This window comes from Bombina bombina, chromosome 3 (genome assembly GCF_027579735.1).
Source record: "Bombina bombina isolate aBomBom1 chromosome 3, aBomBom1.pri, whole genome shotgun sequence".
Classification (NCBI taxonomy): domain Eukaryota; kingdom Metazoa; phylum Chordata; class Amphibia; order Anura; family Bombinatoridae; genus Bombina; species Bombina bombina.
The window spans coordinates 1,009,749,002-1,009,762,686 of NC_069501.1; the positions used below are offsets into that span (position 1 = coordinate 1,009,749,002).

Consider the following 13,685-nt stretch of genomic DNA (forward strand, 5'->3'; position numbering starts at 1 on the left):
ACCTAGCTAAAATAAATGCAAATTTACCTGTAAAACAAAACTAAACCTCAGTTACATTAACACCTAACATTACACTACAATTAAATAGCTTACCTAAATTAAAAACAATTAAATAAATTAAATACAATTACAAAAACAAACAAACACTAAATTACAGAAAATAATAAACATATTACAAGATATTTAAACTGATTACACCTAATCTAAGAGCCCTATTAAAATAAAAAAGCCCCCCCAAAATAAAAAAACCCTAGCCTAAACTAAACTATCAATAGCCCTTAAAAGGGTCTTATGTGGGGCATTACCCCAAAGAAATCAGCTCTTTTACCTGTTAAAAAAAATACAAGCAACGCCCCCAACAGTAAAACCCACCACCCACACAATCAACCCCCCAAATAAAACCCTAACTAAAAAAACCTAAGCTCCCCATTGCCCTGAAAAGGACATTTGGATGGGCATTGCCCTTAAAAGGGCATTTAGCTCTATTGCTGCCCAAAGCCCTAACCTAAAAATAAAACCCACCTAATACACCCTTAAAAAATCCTAACACTAACCACCGAAGATTCACTTACCGGGAGAACTCTTCATCTAAGCGGTAAGATGTCCTCAACGAAGCCGGCAGAAGTGGTCCTCCAGACAGGCAGAAGTGGTCCTCCAGACGGGCAGAAGTCTTCACCCAGACGGCATCTTCATCCTTCCGACACAGAGCGGCTCCATCTTCAAGACATCCGGCGCGGAGCATCCTCTTCAATCGACGGCTTCTTCGGAATGAAGGTACCTTTAAGTGACGTCATCCAAGATGGCGTCCCTTAGATTCCGATTGGCTGATAGAATTCTATCAGCCAATCGGAATTAAGGTAGAAAAAATCCTATTGGCTGATGCCATCAGCCAATAAGATTGAACTTCAATCCTATTGGCTGATCCAATCAGCCAATAGGATTGAGCTTGCATTCTATTGGCTGATTGGAACAGCCAATGGCTAATTTTGTTTCCCCATAGGAATCAATGGGGCTGCATTACGGAGCTTTACGCTGCTTTATTGCAGGTGTTAGACTTTTTTCAGCCGGCTCTCCCCATTGATGTCTATGGGGAAATCGTGCACGAGCACGTATAACCAGCTCACCACTCACTTAAGCAGTGCTGGTATTGGAGTGCAGTGTGGAGCGCAATTTTGCTCTACGCTCACTTCTTGCCTGTTAACGCCGGGTTTGTAAAAACCCGTAATACCAGCGTTGTAGGAAAGTGAGCAGTGACAATAAACTGCAAGTTAGCAACCCACCCCTGTTACCGTAAAACTCGTTATCTAGGCGATTGTTAAGAGCAGCAATGCACTAGTGGGAAATAGATGAAAGCGTCTAGGTGAACCAATGACTACAGAAAAATGTGTGTCGCAACAAATTACCATATAGCTCCCAGTAGTGTAGGATATGTACACGTTTTTCTAACAAATGATACCAAGAGAATAATGTAAATTGGCAAATAGTAGCAAATTTATAAGTGCCTTAAAAAAAACATTCTCTATCAGAATCATGTAAGTTTAATCTTGACTTTCCTATACCTTTAGCTTTTGGCTATTAATGCAGTTAATACGTTTGTATTGTGTAGACATGGAGGCCGAATTATCAAATGTCTGTCGGACCTGTCTGTCGCTCTCTGTATTCAGCATTGCACCAGCAGCTCACAAGAGCTGCTTGTGCGACGACGCCCCCTGCAGACTCACGGCCAATGGGCCGCCAGCAGGGAGGTGTCAATCAACCGATCATACTCGATCGGGTTGAATTGTGGCGATTCCTGTCCGACTGCTCAGAGCAGGCAGATAGGGTTATGGAGCAGCGGTCTTTAGACCGCTGCTTCATAACTGCTGTTTCTGGTGAGTCTGAAGACTCACCAGAAACACGGGCCCTCAAGCTCCATTCAGAGCTTGATAAATGGGCCTCATGGTGTCATTCACACAACAAAATAACAGAAATGCACAGAAAAGAAACACAAAAATCTCCTACATTTTTCTTGTCATCCTGTCCTTTTTTCCTTTCCTTATTGGCCATGACGACTCCTGTCCTTAGAGTATCAAATACAGGATCAGTGCGATTAGCAGAAGCTTCAAAACAGAGAGATCAAACAAACAATTAGATTTGCAAAAACAATGTTACTTTCATTTTGCTATTTCTGCTTACAAATGAGGTTGACACCTCAACTACATATAGAGCTTTTAAACACAAGTGCTGTAACGTTGATTGCTCATAAAAAAACATAATTTATGTAAGAACTTACCTGATAAATTCATTTCTTTCATATTAGCAAGAGTTCATGAGCTAGTGACGTATGGGATATACATTCCTACCAGGAGGGGCAAAGTTTCCCAAACCTTAAAATGCCTATAAATACACCCCTCACCACACCCACAATTCAGTTTAACGAATAGCCAAGAAGTGGGCTGATAAGAAAGGAGCGAAAGCATCAAAAAATAAGGAATTGGAATAATTGTGCTTTATACAAAAAAATCATAACCACCACAAAAAGGGTGGGTCTCATGGACTCTTGCTAATATGAAAGAAATGAATTTATCAGGTAAATTCTTACATAAATTATGTTTTCTTTCATGTAATTAGCAAGAGTCCATGAGCTAGTGACGTATGGGATAGCAGATACCTAAGATGTGGAACTTCCACGCAAGAGTCACTAGAGAGGGAGGGATAAAATAAAGACAGCCAATTCCACTGAAAAAATAATCCACAACCCAAATCAAAAAGTTTTAATCTTTATAATGAAAAAAACTGAAATTATAAGCAGACGAATCAAACAGAAACAGCTGCCTGAAGTACTTTTCTACCAAAAACTGCTTCAGAAGAAGAAAACACATGAAAATGGTAGAATTTAGTAAAAGTATGCAAAGAAGACCAAGTCGCTGCTTTGCAAATCTGATCAACAGAAGCTTCATTCCTAAAAGCCCAGGAAGTAAAAACTGACCTAGTAGAATGAGCCGTAATCCTTTGAGGCGGGGACTTACCCGACTCCACATAAGCATGATGAATCAAAGACTTTAACCAAGATGCCAAAGAAATGGTGGCAGCCTTCTGACCTTTCCTGGAACCAGAAAAGATAACAAATAGACTGGAAGTCTTCCTAAAATCTTTAGTAGCTTCAACATAGTATTTCAAAGCTCTAACTACATCCAAAGAATGTAACGATCTTTCCTTAGAATTCTTAGGATTAGGAGACAATGAAGGAACAACAATCTCTCTACTAATGTTGTTAGAATTCACAACCTTAGGTAAAAATTGAAAAGAAGTCCGTAACACTGCCTTATCCTGATGAAAAATCAGAAAAGGAGATTCACAAGAAAGAGCAGATAACTCAGAAACTCTTCTAGCAGAAGAGATAGCCAAAAGGAACAATACTTTCCAGGAAAGTAATTTAATGTCAAGAGAATGCATAGGTTCAAACGGAGGAGCCTGCAAAGCTTTCAAAACCAAATTAAGACTCCAAGGAGGAGAGATCGACTTAATGACAGGTTTGATACGAGACAAAGCCTGTACAAAACAATGAATATCAGAAAGATTAGCAATCTTTCTGTGAAAAAGAACAGAAAGAGCAGAGATTTGTCCCTTCAAAGAACTTGCAGACAAACCTTTATCCAAACCATCCTGAAGAAATTGTAAAATTCTAGGAATTCTGAAAGAATACCAGGAAAATTTATGAGAAGAACACCAAGAGATGTAAGTCTTCCAACTCGATAATAAATCTTTCTAGAGACGGATTTACGAGCCTGTAACATAGTATTAATCACTGAGTCAGAGAAACCTCTATGACTGAGGATCAAGCGTTCAGTCTCCATACTTTCAAATTTAATGATTTGAGATCCTGATGGAAAAATGGTCCTTGAGATAGAAGGTCTGGTCTTAATGGAAGTGCCCAAGGTTGGCAACTGGCCACCCGAACGAGATCCGTAAACCAAAATCTGTGTGGCCATGCTGGAGCCACCAGCAGTGCAAATGAACGCTCCAATAGAATTTTGGAGATCACTTTTGGAAGAAGAACTAAAGGCGGAAAGATATAAGCAGGATGATAAGTCCAAGGAAGTGACAACGCATCCACTGCTTCTGCCTGAGGATCCCGGGATCTGGACAGATACCTGGGAAGTCTCTTGTTCAGATGAGAGGCCATCAGATCTATTTCTGGAAGACCCCAGATTCGAACAATCTGAAGAAAAACCTCTGGATGAAGAGACCATTCGCCCGGATGTAACGTCTGGCGACTGAGGTAATCCGCTTCCCAATTGTCTACACCTGGGATATGAACCGCAGAAATTAGACAGGAGCTGGATTCCGCCCATACAAGTATCCGAGATACTTCTTTCATGGCTTGAGGACTGTGAGTCCCCCCTTGATGATTGACATATGCCACGGTCGTGATATTGTCTGTTTGAAAACAAATAAACGATTCTCTCTTTAGAAGAGGCCAAAACTGAAGAGCTCTGAAAATCGCACAGAGTTCCAAAATGTTGATTGGTAATCTAGCCTCCTGAGATTCCCAAACCCCTTGCGCTGTTAGAGATCCCCATACAGCTCCCCAACCTGATAGACTCGCATCTGTTGAGATCACAGTCCAGGTTGGACGAACAAAAGAGGCCCCTTGAATTAAACAATGGTGATCCATCCACCAAGTGAGAGATTATTGAACATTGGGATTTAAGGATATTATTTGTGATATCCTTGTATAATCCCTGCACCACTGGTTCAGCATACAAAGCTGGAGTGGTCTCGTCTGAAAACGAGCAAAAGGGATCGCGTCTGATGCAGCAGTCATGAGACCTAAAATCTCCATGCATAATGCTACCGAAGGGAACAATTGAGACTGAAGGTTTCGACAGGCTGAAACCAATTTCAGACGTCTCTTTTCTGTCAGAGACAAAGTCATGGACACTGAATCTATTTGGAAACCTAAAAAGGTTACTCTTGTCTAAGGAATCAAGGAACTCTTTGGTAAATTGATCCTCCAACCATGTCTTTGAAGAAACAACACAAGTTGATTCGTATGAGATTCTGCAGAATGTGAAGACTGAGCAAGTACCAAGATATCGTCCAAATAAGGAAATACCGCAATACCCTGTTCTCTGATTACAGAGCAAAGGGCACCGAGAACCTTCGAAAAGATCCTTGGCACTGTTGCTAGAACAAATGGAAGAGCAATAAACTGGTAATGCTTGTCTAGAAAAGAGAATCTCAGAAACTGATAGTGATCTGGGTGAATTGGAATATGCAGGTATGCATCCTGTAAGTCTATTGTAGACATATAATGCCCTTGCTGAACAAAAGGCAGAATAGTTCTTATAGTCACCATTTTGAATGTTGGTATCCTTACATAACGATTCAATATTTTTAGATCCAGAACCAGTCTGAAAGAATTCTCTTTCTTTGGTACGATGAATAGATTTGAATAAAACCCCAGACCCTGTTCCAGAACTGGAACTGGTATAATTACCCCAGCTAACTCTAGGTCTGAAACACATTTCAGAAATGCCTGAGCCTTCACTGGATTGACTGGAATGCGTGAGAGAAAGAATCTTCTCACAGGCGGTCTTACTTTGAAACCTATTCTGTACCCTTGTGAAACCATGTTCTGAATCCAAAGATTGTGAACCGAATTGATCCAAACATCTTTGAAAAATCGTAACCTGCCCCCTACCAGCTGTGCTGGAATGAGGACTGCACCTTCATGCGGATTTAGGGGCTGGTTTTGACTTTCTGGAAGGCTTGGATTTATTCCAGACTGGATTAGGTTTCCAACCGGAAACTGTTTCTTTAGGGGAAGGATCGGGCTTCTGCTCCTTATTCTGACGAAAGGAACTAAAACAATTAGCAGCCCTATAATTACCTTTAGATTTTTTGCCCTGAGGCAAAAAGGCACCCTTCCCTCCAGTAACAGTTGAAATTATAGAATCCAACTGAGAACCAAACAACTTATTACCTTGGAAAGAGAGAGGAAGCAAAGTTGACTTAGAAGTCATATCTACATTCCAGGATTTAAGCCATAAAGCTCGTCTAGCTAAAATAGCTAAAGACATATACCGGACATCAACTCTAATGATATAAAAAATGGCATCACAGACAAAGTTATTAGCATGTTGAAGAAGTTTAACAATGCTATATGTATTATGGTCTGTCACTTGTTGCGCTTAAGCCTCCAACCAGAAAGTTGAAGCTGCAGCAACATCAGCCAAAGAGATAGCAGGTCTAAGTAGATTACCTGAACATAAATAAGCTTTTCTCAAAAAAGATTCAATTTTCCTATCTAAAGGATCTTTAAACGAAGTGCTATCTGCCGTAGGAATAGCAGTACGTTTGGCTAGAGTAGAGATAGCCCCATCGACTTTAGGGATTTTATCCCAAAATTCCAATCTATCAGATGGCACAGGGTACAATTTCTTAAACCTTGGAGAAGGAGTAAATGAAGTACCCAGACTATCCCATTCCCTAGCAATCACATCTGAGATAGTATCAGGAACTGGAAAAACTTCCGGAATTAATACATGAGGTTTATAAACCGAATTTAAACGTTTAGCAGTTTTAGTATCAAGAGGACTGGACTCCTCCATATCTAAAGCAATCAAAACTTCTTTAAGTAATGAACGAATAAACTCCATCTTAAATAAATATGAAGATTTATCAGTATCAATATCTGTGGTAGAATCTTCTGAACCGGAAAAAACCTCATCAGAAACAGATAAGTCAGAATGATGACGGTCACCTAAAAATTCATCTGAAATGTGAGAAGTTTTGAAAGACCTTTTACGTTTACTGGAAGGAGGAATAACAGACAGAGCCTTCCTAATAGAATTAGAAACAAATTATTTTACATTAACAGGAACATCCTAAACAGTAGATGTTGAAGGAACAACAACAGGTAAAGGATTATTATTAATGGAAACACAATCTGCATTGGAAAGTTTATCATGACAGCTTTCACAAACTACGGCTGGAGGAACAGTTGCCACAAGTTTACAACATATGCACTTAACTTTGGTAGAACCAGCATCAGGCAGCGTCTGTCCATTAGTGGATTTTGATCCAGGGTCAGGATGAGACATCTTGCAATATGTAATAGAAAAAACAACATATAAAGCAAAATTATCAAATTCCTTAAATGACAGTTTCAGGAATGGGAAAGAATGCAGAATAATAAGCTTCTAGAAACCAGAAGCAATGAAAAGAAAATGTTTAAATAATGTGAGTAAAAAAGACGCCCACATTTTTTTTGGCACAAAAAAATGTCTGAATACACATGCGTAACAGAATACAACTTCCGGCGTAAATTACGTTGCCGGAAATGACAAAATGTTTAGCGCCAAAAAAAGTTTGCGCCAAAAATGACGTAATAAAATGAAACATTTTCTGCCCCCGCGAGCCTAACAGCATGCAGGAAAAAATGGCCAAATGAAATTTTTCAAGGTAAGAAAAAATAATTAAATGCATTCTCCCAATAATGAAACTGACAGTCTGTATAGAAAAGGAATACTGATTATCCTGAATCAAGGCAAATATAAATTTATAGACATATATTTAGAACTTTACATATAAAGTGCCCAACCATAGCGCAGAGTGTCACAAAAAATAAGACTTACTTACCCCAGGACACTCCTCTACATGTAGTAGATAGCCAAACCAGTACTGAAACGAGAATCAGTAGAGGTAATGGTATAAAAGAGTATATCGTCGATCTGAAAAGGGAGGTAGGAGAAGAAATCTCTACGACCGATAACAGAGAACCTATGAAATAGATCCCCTAGAGGTAGACCATTGTATTCAAATAGGCAATACTCTCTTCACATCCCTCTGACATACACTGCACTCTGAGAGGAAAACCGGGCTTCAACCTGTTGCGAAGTGCATATCAACGAAGAATCTTAAGCACAAACTTACTTCACCACCTCCACGGGAGGCAAAGTTTGTAAAACTGAATTGTGGGTGTGGTGAGGGGTGTATTTATAGGCATTTTAAGGTTTGGGAAACTTTGCCCCTCCTGGTAGGAATGTATATCCCATACGTCACTAGCTCATGGACTCTTGCTAATTACATGAAAGAAACATAATTTATGCTTAATAGATAAATTCCTTTAATTCTTGGCAGGGAGAGTCCATGACTTAATTGCTCACTGTTGGGAAATACAACACCTGGCCACCAGGAGGAGGCAAAGACACCCCAGCCAAAGGCTTAAATATCCCCTAAATATCCACTTCCCCTAGCCCCCAGTCCCCTAAATATCCACTTCCCCTATCCCCCAGTCATTCTGCAGAGGGAACAAGGAAAACTTGGAGAAACATCAGTGTATAAAGTGCCAGAAGAAATAATATAAAAATGGAGCCGCCCAACAAAAAATAAATTACGGGCGGGGTCGTGGACTCTCCCTGCCAGGAAGGAAAGGAATTTATCAGGTAAACATAACTTATGTTTTCCTTCCGTAAGGAAGGGAGAGTCCACGACTTCATTCCTTACTTTTGGGAAAACTATACCCAAGCTCCAGAGGACACTGAATGAATAATGGGACGTAACAAAAAAGAGGCGGACACTATTCTGAGGGCACCACAACCTGCAAAACTTTTCTCCTTAAAGCTTATTCAGCCAAAGCAAACACATCAAACTTGTAAAATTTAGAAAAAGTGTGTAAGGAGGACCAGGTAGCCGCCTTAGAAATCTGATCCATAGAGGCTTCATTCTTAAAAGCCCAGGAGGAAGCCACTGCTCTAGTGGATTGAGCCATTATAATGTCAGGAGGCTGTCGCCCCGCTGTCTCATAAGCTAAGTGGATGACACTCCTCAACCAGAAATATAGGGAAGATGTAGTAGCCTTCTGCCCCTTACGCTTCCCTGTATAGATGACAAACATAGAGGAAGATTATCTGAATTCCTTAGTAGCCTGAAGATAGAACTTCAATTCACGAACCAATTTTAGATTGTGAAGCAAGCGTTCCCTCACTAAAGAAGGATTAGGACACAAGGAAGGAACAATTTCTTGATTAATGTTACGATCCGACACCACCTTAGGGGGGAACCCTAATTTAGTATGTAAAACTTACTTATCAGCATGGAAAACAAGATAAGGGGAGTCACATTGCAAATCAGAAATCACAGAAACTCTGTATGCAGAGGCAATAGCCATCAAAAAAAGAACCTTCCAAGATAACAATTTAATGTCAACAGTATGCATAGGCTCAAACGGAGCCTGCTGCAAAACACTAAGAACAAGAGTTAGGCTCCAAGATGGAGCCCAAGATCTAAACACAGGTCTGATCCTAGTCAGAGCCTTAACAAAGGACTGCACATCCGGAAGCTCAGCCAATCTCTTGTGCAGTAACACCGACAGAACCCATATGTGTCCCTTCAGGGAACTAGCAGATAGACCCTTCTCCAGTCCATCCTGGAGAAAAACATAATTTATGTAAGAACTTACCTGATAAATTCATTTCTTTCATATTAGCAAGAGTCCATGAGCTAGTGACGTATGGGATATACATTCCTACCAGGAGGGGCAAAGTTTCCCAAACCTCAAAATGCCTATAAATACACCCCTCACCACACCCACAATTCAGTTTAACGAATAGCCAAGAAGTGGGGTGATAAAAAAGTGCGAAAGCATATAAAATAAGGAATTGGAATAATTGTGCTTTATACAAAATCATAACCACCACAAAAAAAGGGCGGGCCTCATGGACTCTTGCTAATATGAAAGAAATGAATTTATCAGGTAAGTTCTTACATAAATTATGTTTTCTTTCATGTAATTAGCAAGAGTCCATGAGCTAGTGACGTATGGGATAATGATTACCCAAGATGTGGATCTTTCCACACAAGAGTCACTAGAGAGGGAGGGATAAAATAAAGACAGCCAATTCCTGCTGAAAATAATCCACACCCAAAATAAAGTTTAACGAAAAACATAAGCAGAAGATTCAAACTGAAACCGCTGCCTGAAGTACTTTTCTACCAAAAACTGCTTCAGAAGAAGAAAATACATCAAAATGGTAGAATTTAGTAAAAGTATGCAAAGAGGACCAAGTTGCTGCTTTGCAAATCTGATCAACCGAAGCTTCATTCCTAAACGCCCAGGAAGTAGAAACTGACCTAGTAGAATGAGCTGTAATTCTCTGAGGCGGAGTTTTACCCGACTCAACATAGGCAAGATGAATTAAAGATTTCAACCAAGATGCCAAAGAAATGGCAGAAGCTTTCTGGCCTTTTCTAGAACCGGAAAAGATAACAAATAGACTAGAAGTCTTTCGGAAAGATTTAGTAGCTTCAACATAATATTTCAAAGCTCTAACAACATCCAAAGAATGCAACGATTTCTCCTTAGAATTCTTAGGATTAGGACATAATGAAGGAACCACAATTTCTCTACTAATGTTGTTGGAATTCACAACTTTAGGTAAAAATTCAAAAGAAGTTCGCAACACCGCCTTATCCTGATGAAAAATCAGAAAAGGAGACTCACAAGAAAGAGCAGATAATTCAGAAACTCTTCTGGCAGAAGAGATGGCCAAAAGGAACAAAACTTTCCAAGAAAGTAATTTAATGTCCAATGGATGCATAGGTTCAAACGGAGGAGCTTGAAGAGCCCCCAGAACCAAATTCAAACTCCAAGGAGGAGAAATTGACTTAATGACAGGTTTTATACGAACCAAAGCTTGTACAAAACAATGAATATCAGGAAGAATAGCAATCTTTCTGTGAAAAAGAACAGAAAGAGCAGAGATTTGTCCTTTCAAGGAACTTGCGGACAAACCTTTATCTAAACCATCCTGAAGAAACTGTAAAATTCTCGGTATTCTAAAAGAATGCCAAGAAAAATGATGAGAAATACACCAAGAAATATAAGTCTTCCAGACTCTATAATATATCTCTCTAGATACAGATTTACGAGCCTGTAACATAGTATTAATCACAGAGTCAGAGAAACCTCTTTGACGAAGAATCAAGCGTTCAATCTCCATACCTTTAAATTTAAGGATTTGAGATCCTGATGGAAAAAAGGACCTTGCGACAGAAGGTCTGGTCTTAACGGAAGAATCCACGGTTGGCAAGAGGCCATCCGGACAAGATCCGCATACCAAAACCTGTGAGGCCATGCCGGAGCTACCAGCAGAACAAACGAGCATTCCTTCAGAATCTTGGAGATTACTCTTGGAAGAAGAACTAGAGGCGGAAAGATATAGGCAGGATGATACTTCCAAGGAAGTGATAATGCATCCACTGCCTCCGCCTGAGGATCCCGGGATCTGGACAGATACCTGGGAAGTTTCTTGTTTAGATGGGACGTCATCAAATCTATTTCTGGAAGTTGCCACATTTGAACAATCTGAAGAAATACCTCTGGGTGAAGAGACCATTCGCCCGGATGCAACGTTTGGCGACTGAGATAATCCGCTTCCCAATTGTCTACACCTGGGATATGAACCGCAGAGATTAGACAAGAGCTGGATTCCGCCCAAACCAAAATTCGAGATACTTCTTTCATAGCCAGAGGACTGTGAGTTCCTCCTTGATGATTGATGTATGCCACAGTTGTGACATTGTCTGTCTGAAAACAAATGAACGATTCTCTCTTCAGAAGAGGCCAAAACTGAAGAGCTCTGAAAATTGCACGGAGTTCCAAAATATTGATCGGTAATCTCACCTCCTGAGATTCCCAAACTCCTTGTGCCGTCAGAGATCCCCACACAGCTCCCCAACCTGAGAGACTTGCATCTGTTGAAATTACAGTCCAGGTCGGAAGCACAAAAGAAGCCCCCTGAATTAAACGATGGTGATCTGTCCACCACGTTAGAGAGTGTCGAACAATCGGTTTTAAAGATATTAATTGAGATATCTTTGTGTAATCCTTGCACCATTGATTCAGCATACAAAGCTGAAGAGGTCGCATGTGAAAACGAGCAAAGGGGATCGCGTCCGATGCAGCAGTCATAAGACCTAGAATTTCCATGCATAAGGCTACCGAAGGGAATGATTGTGACTGAAGGTTTCGACAAGCTGCAATCAGTTTTAGACGTCTCTTTTCTGTCAGAGACAAAGTCATGGACACTGAATCTATTTGGAAACCTAAAAAGGTTACTCTTGTCTAAGGAATCAAGGAACTCTTTGGTAAATTGATCCTCCAACCATGTCTTTGAAGAAACAACACAAGTTGATTCGTATGAGATTCTGCAGAATGTGAAGACTGAGAAAGTACCAAGATATCGTCCATATAAGGAAATACCACAATACCCTGTTCTCTGAATACAGACAGAAGGGCACCGAGAACCTTTGTAAAAATTATTGGAGCTGTAGCTAGGCCAAACGGCAGAGCCACAAACTGGTAATGCTTGTCCAGAAAAGAGAATCTCAGGAACCGATAATGATCTGGATGAATCGGAATATGCAGATATGCATCCTGTAAATCTATTGTGGACATATAATTCCCTTGCTGAACAAAAGGCAAGATAGTCCTTACAGTTACCATCTTGAACGTTGGTATCCTTACATAACGATTCAATATTTTTAGATCCAGAACTGGTCTGAAGGAATTCTCCTTCTTTGGTACAATGAAGAGATTTGAATAAAACCCCATCCCCTGTTCCTGAACTGGAACTGGCATAATTACTCCAGTCAACTCTAGATCTGAAACACAATTCAGAAATGCTTGAGCTTTTACTGGATTTACTGGGACACGGGAAAGAAAAAATCTCTTTGCAGGAGGTCTCATCTTGAAACCAATTATGTACCCTTCTGAAACAATGTTCTGAATCCAAAGATTGTGAACAGAATTGATCCAAATTTCTTTGAAAAAACGTAACCTGCCTTGGATTTATTCCAGATTGGAGATGGTTTCCAAACTGATACTGCTCCTGAGGATGAAGGATCAGACTTTTGTTCTTTGTTGAAACGAAAGGAACGAAAACGATTATTAGCCCTGTTTTTACCTTTAGATTTTTTATCCTGTGGTAAAAAAGTTCCTTTCCCACCAGTAACAGTTGAAATAATAGAATCCAACTGAGAACCAAATAATTTGTTACCCTGGAAAGAAATGGAAAGTAGAGTTGATTTAGAAGCCATATCAGCATTCCAAGTCTTAAGCCATAAAGCTCTTCTAGCTAAAATAGCTAGAGACATAAACCTGACATCAACTCTGATAATATCAAAGATGGCATCACAGATAAAATTATTAGCATGCTGAAGAAGAATAATAATATCATGAGAATCATGATGTGTTACTTGTTGCGCTAAAGTTTCCAACCAAAAAGTTGAAGCTGCAGCAACATCAGCCAAAGATATAGCAGGTCTAAGAAGATTACCTGAACACAGATAAGCTTTTCTTAGAAAGGATTCAATTTTCCTATCTAAAGGATCCTTAAACGAAGTACCATCTGACGTAGGAATAGTAGTACGTTTAGCAAGGGTAGAAATAGCCCCATCAACTTTAGGGATTTTGTCCCAAAATTCTAATCTGTCAGACGGTACAGGATATAATTGCTTAAAACGTTTAGAAGGAGTAAATGAATTACCCAATTTATCCCATTCTTTGGAAATTACTGCAGAAATAGCATTAGGAACAGGAAAAACTTCTGGAATAACCACAGGAGATTTAAATACCTTATCCAAACATTTAGAATTAGTATCAAGAGGACCAGAATCCTCTATTTCTAAAGCAATTA

At 39.8% G+C, this 13,685-nt stretch overlaps 1 protein-coding gene across 3 annotated transcripts in view; it reads right to left on the bottom strand.

Moving 5' to 3' along the window:
• Positions 1–13,685, bottom strand: part of STAC3 (SH3 and cysteine rich domain 3) — a 203,611-nt gene that overhangs the window by 73,179 nt on the left and 116,747 nt on the right. For all 3 annotated transcript variants that reach the window (XM_053708180.1, XM_053708177.1, XM_053708178.1), the window contains one exon: positions 2,002–2,099. In XM_053708180.1, coding sequence (XP_053564155.1) covers positions 2,002–2,099 — 98 coding nt within the window. The remainder of the gene's footprint in view (positions 1–2,001; positions 2,100–13,685) is intronic.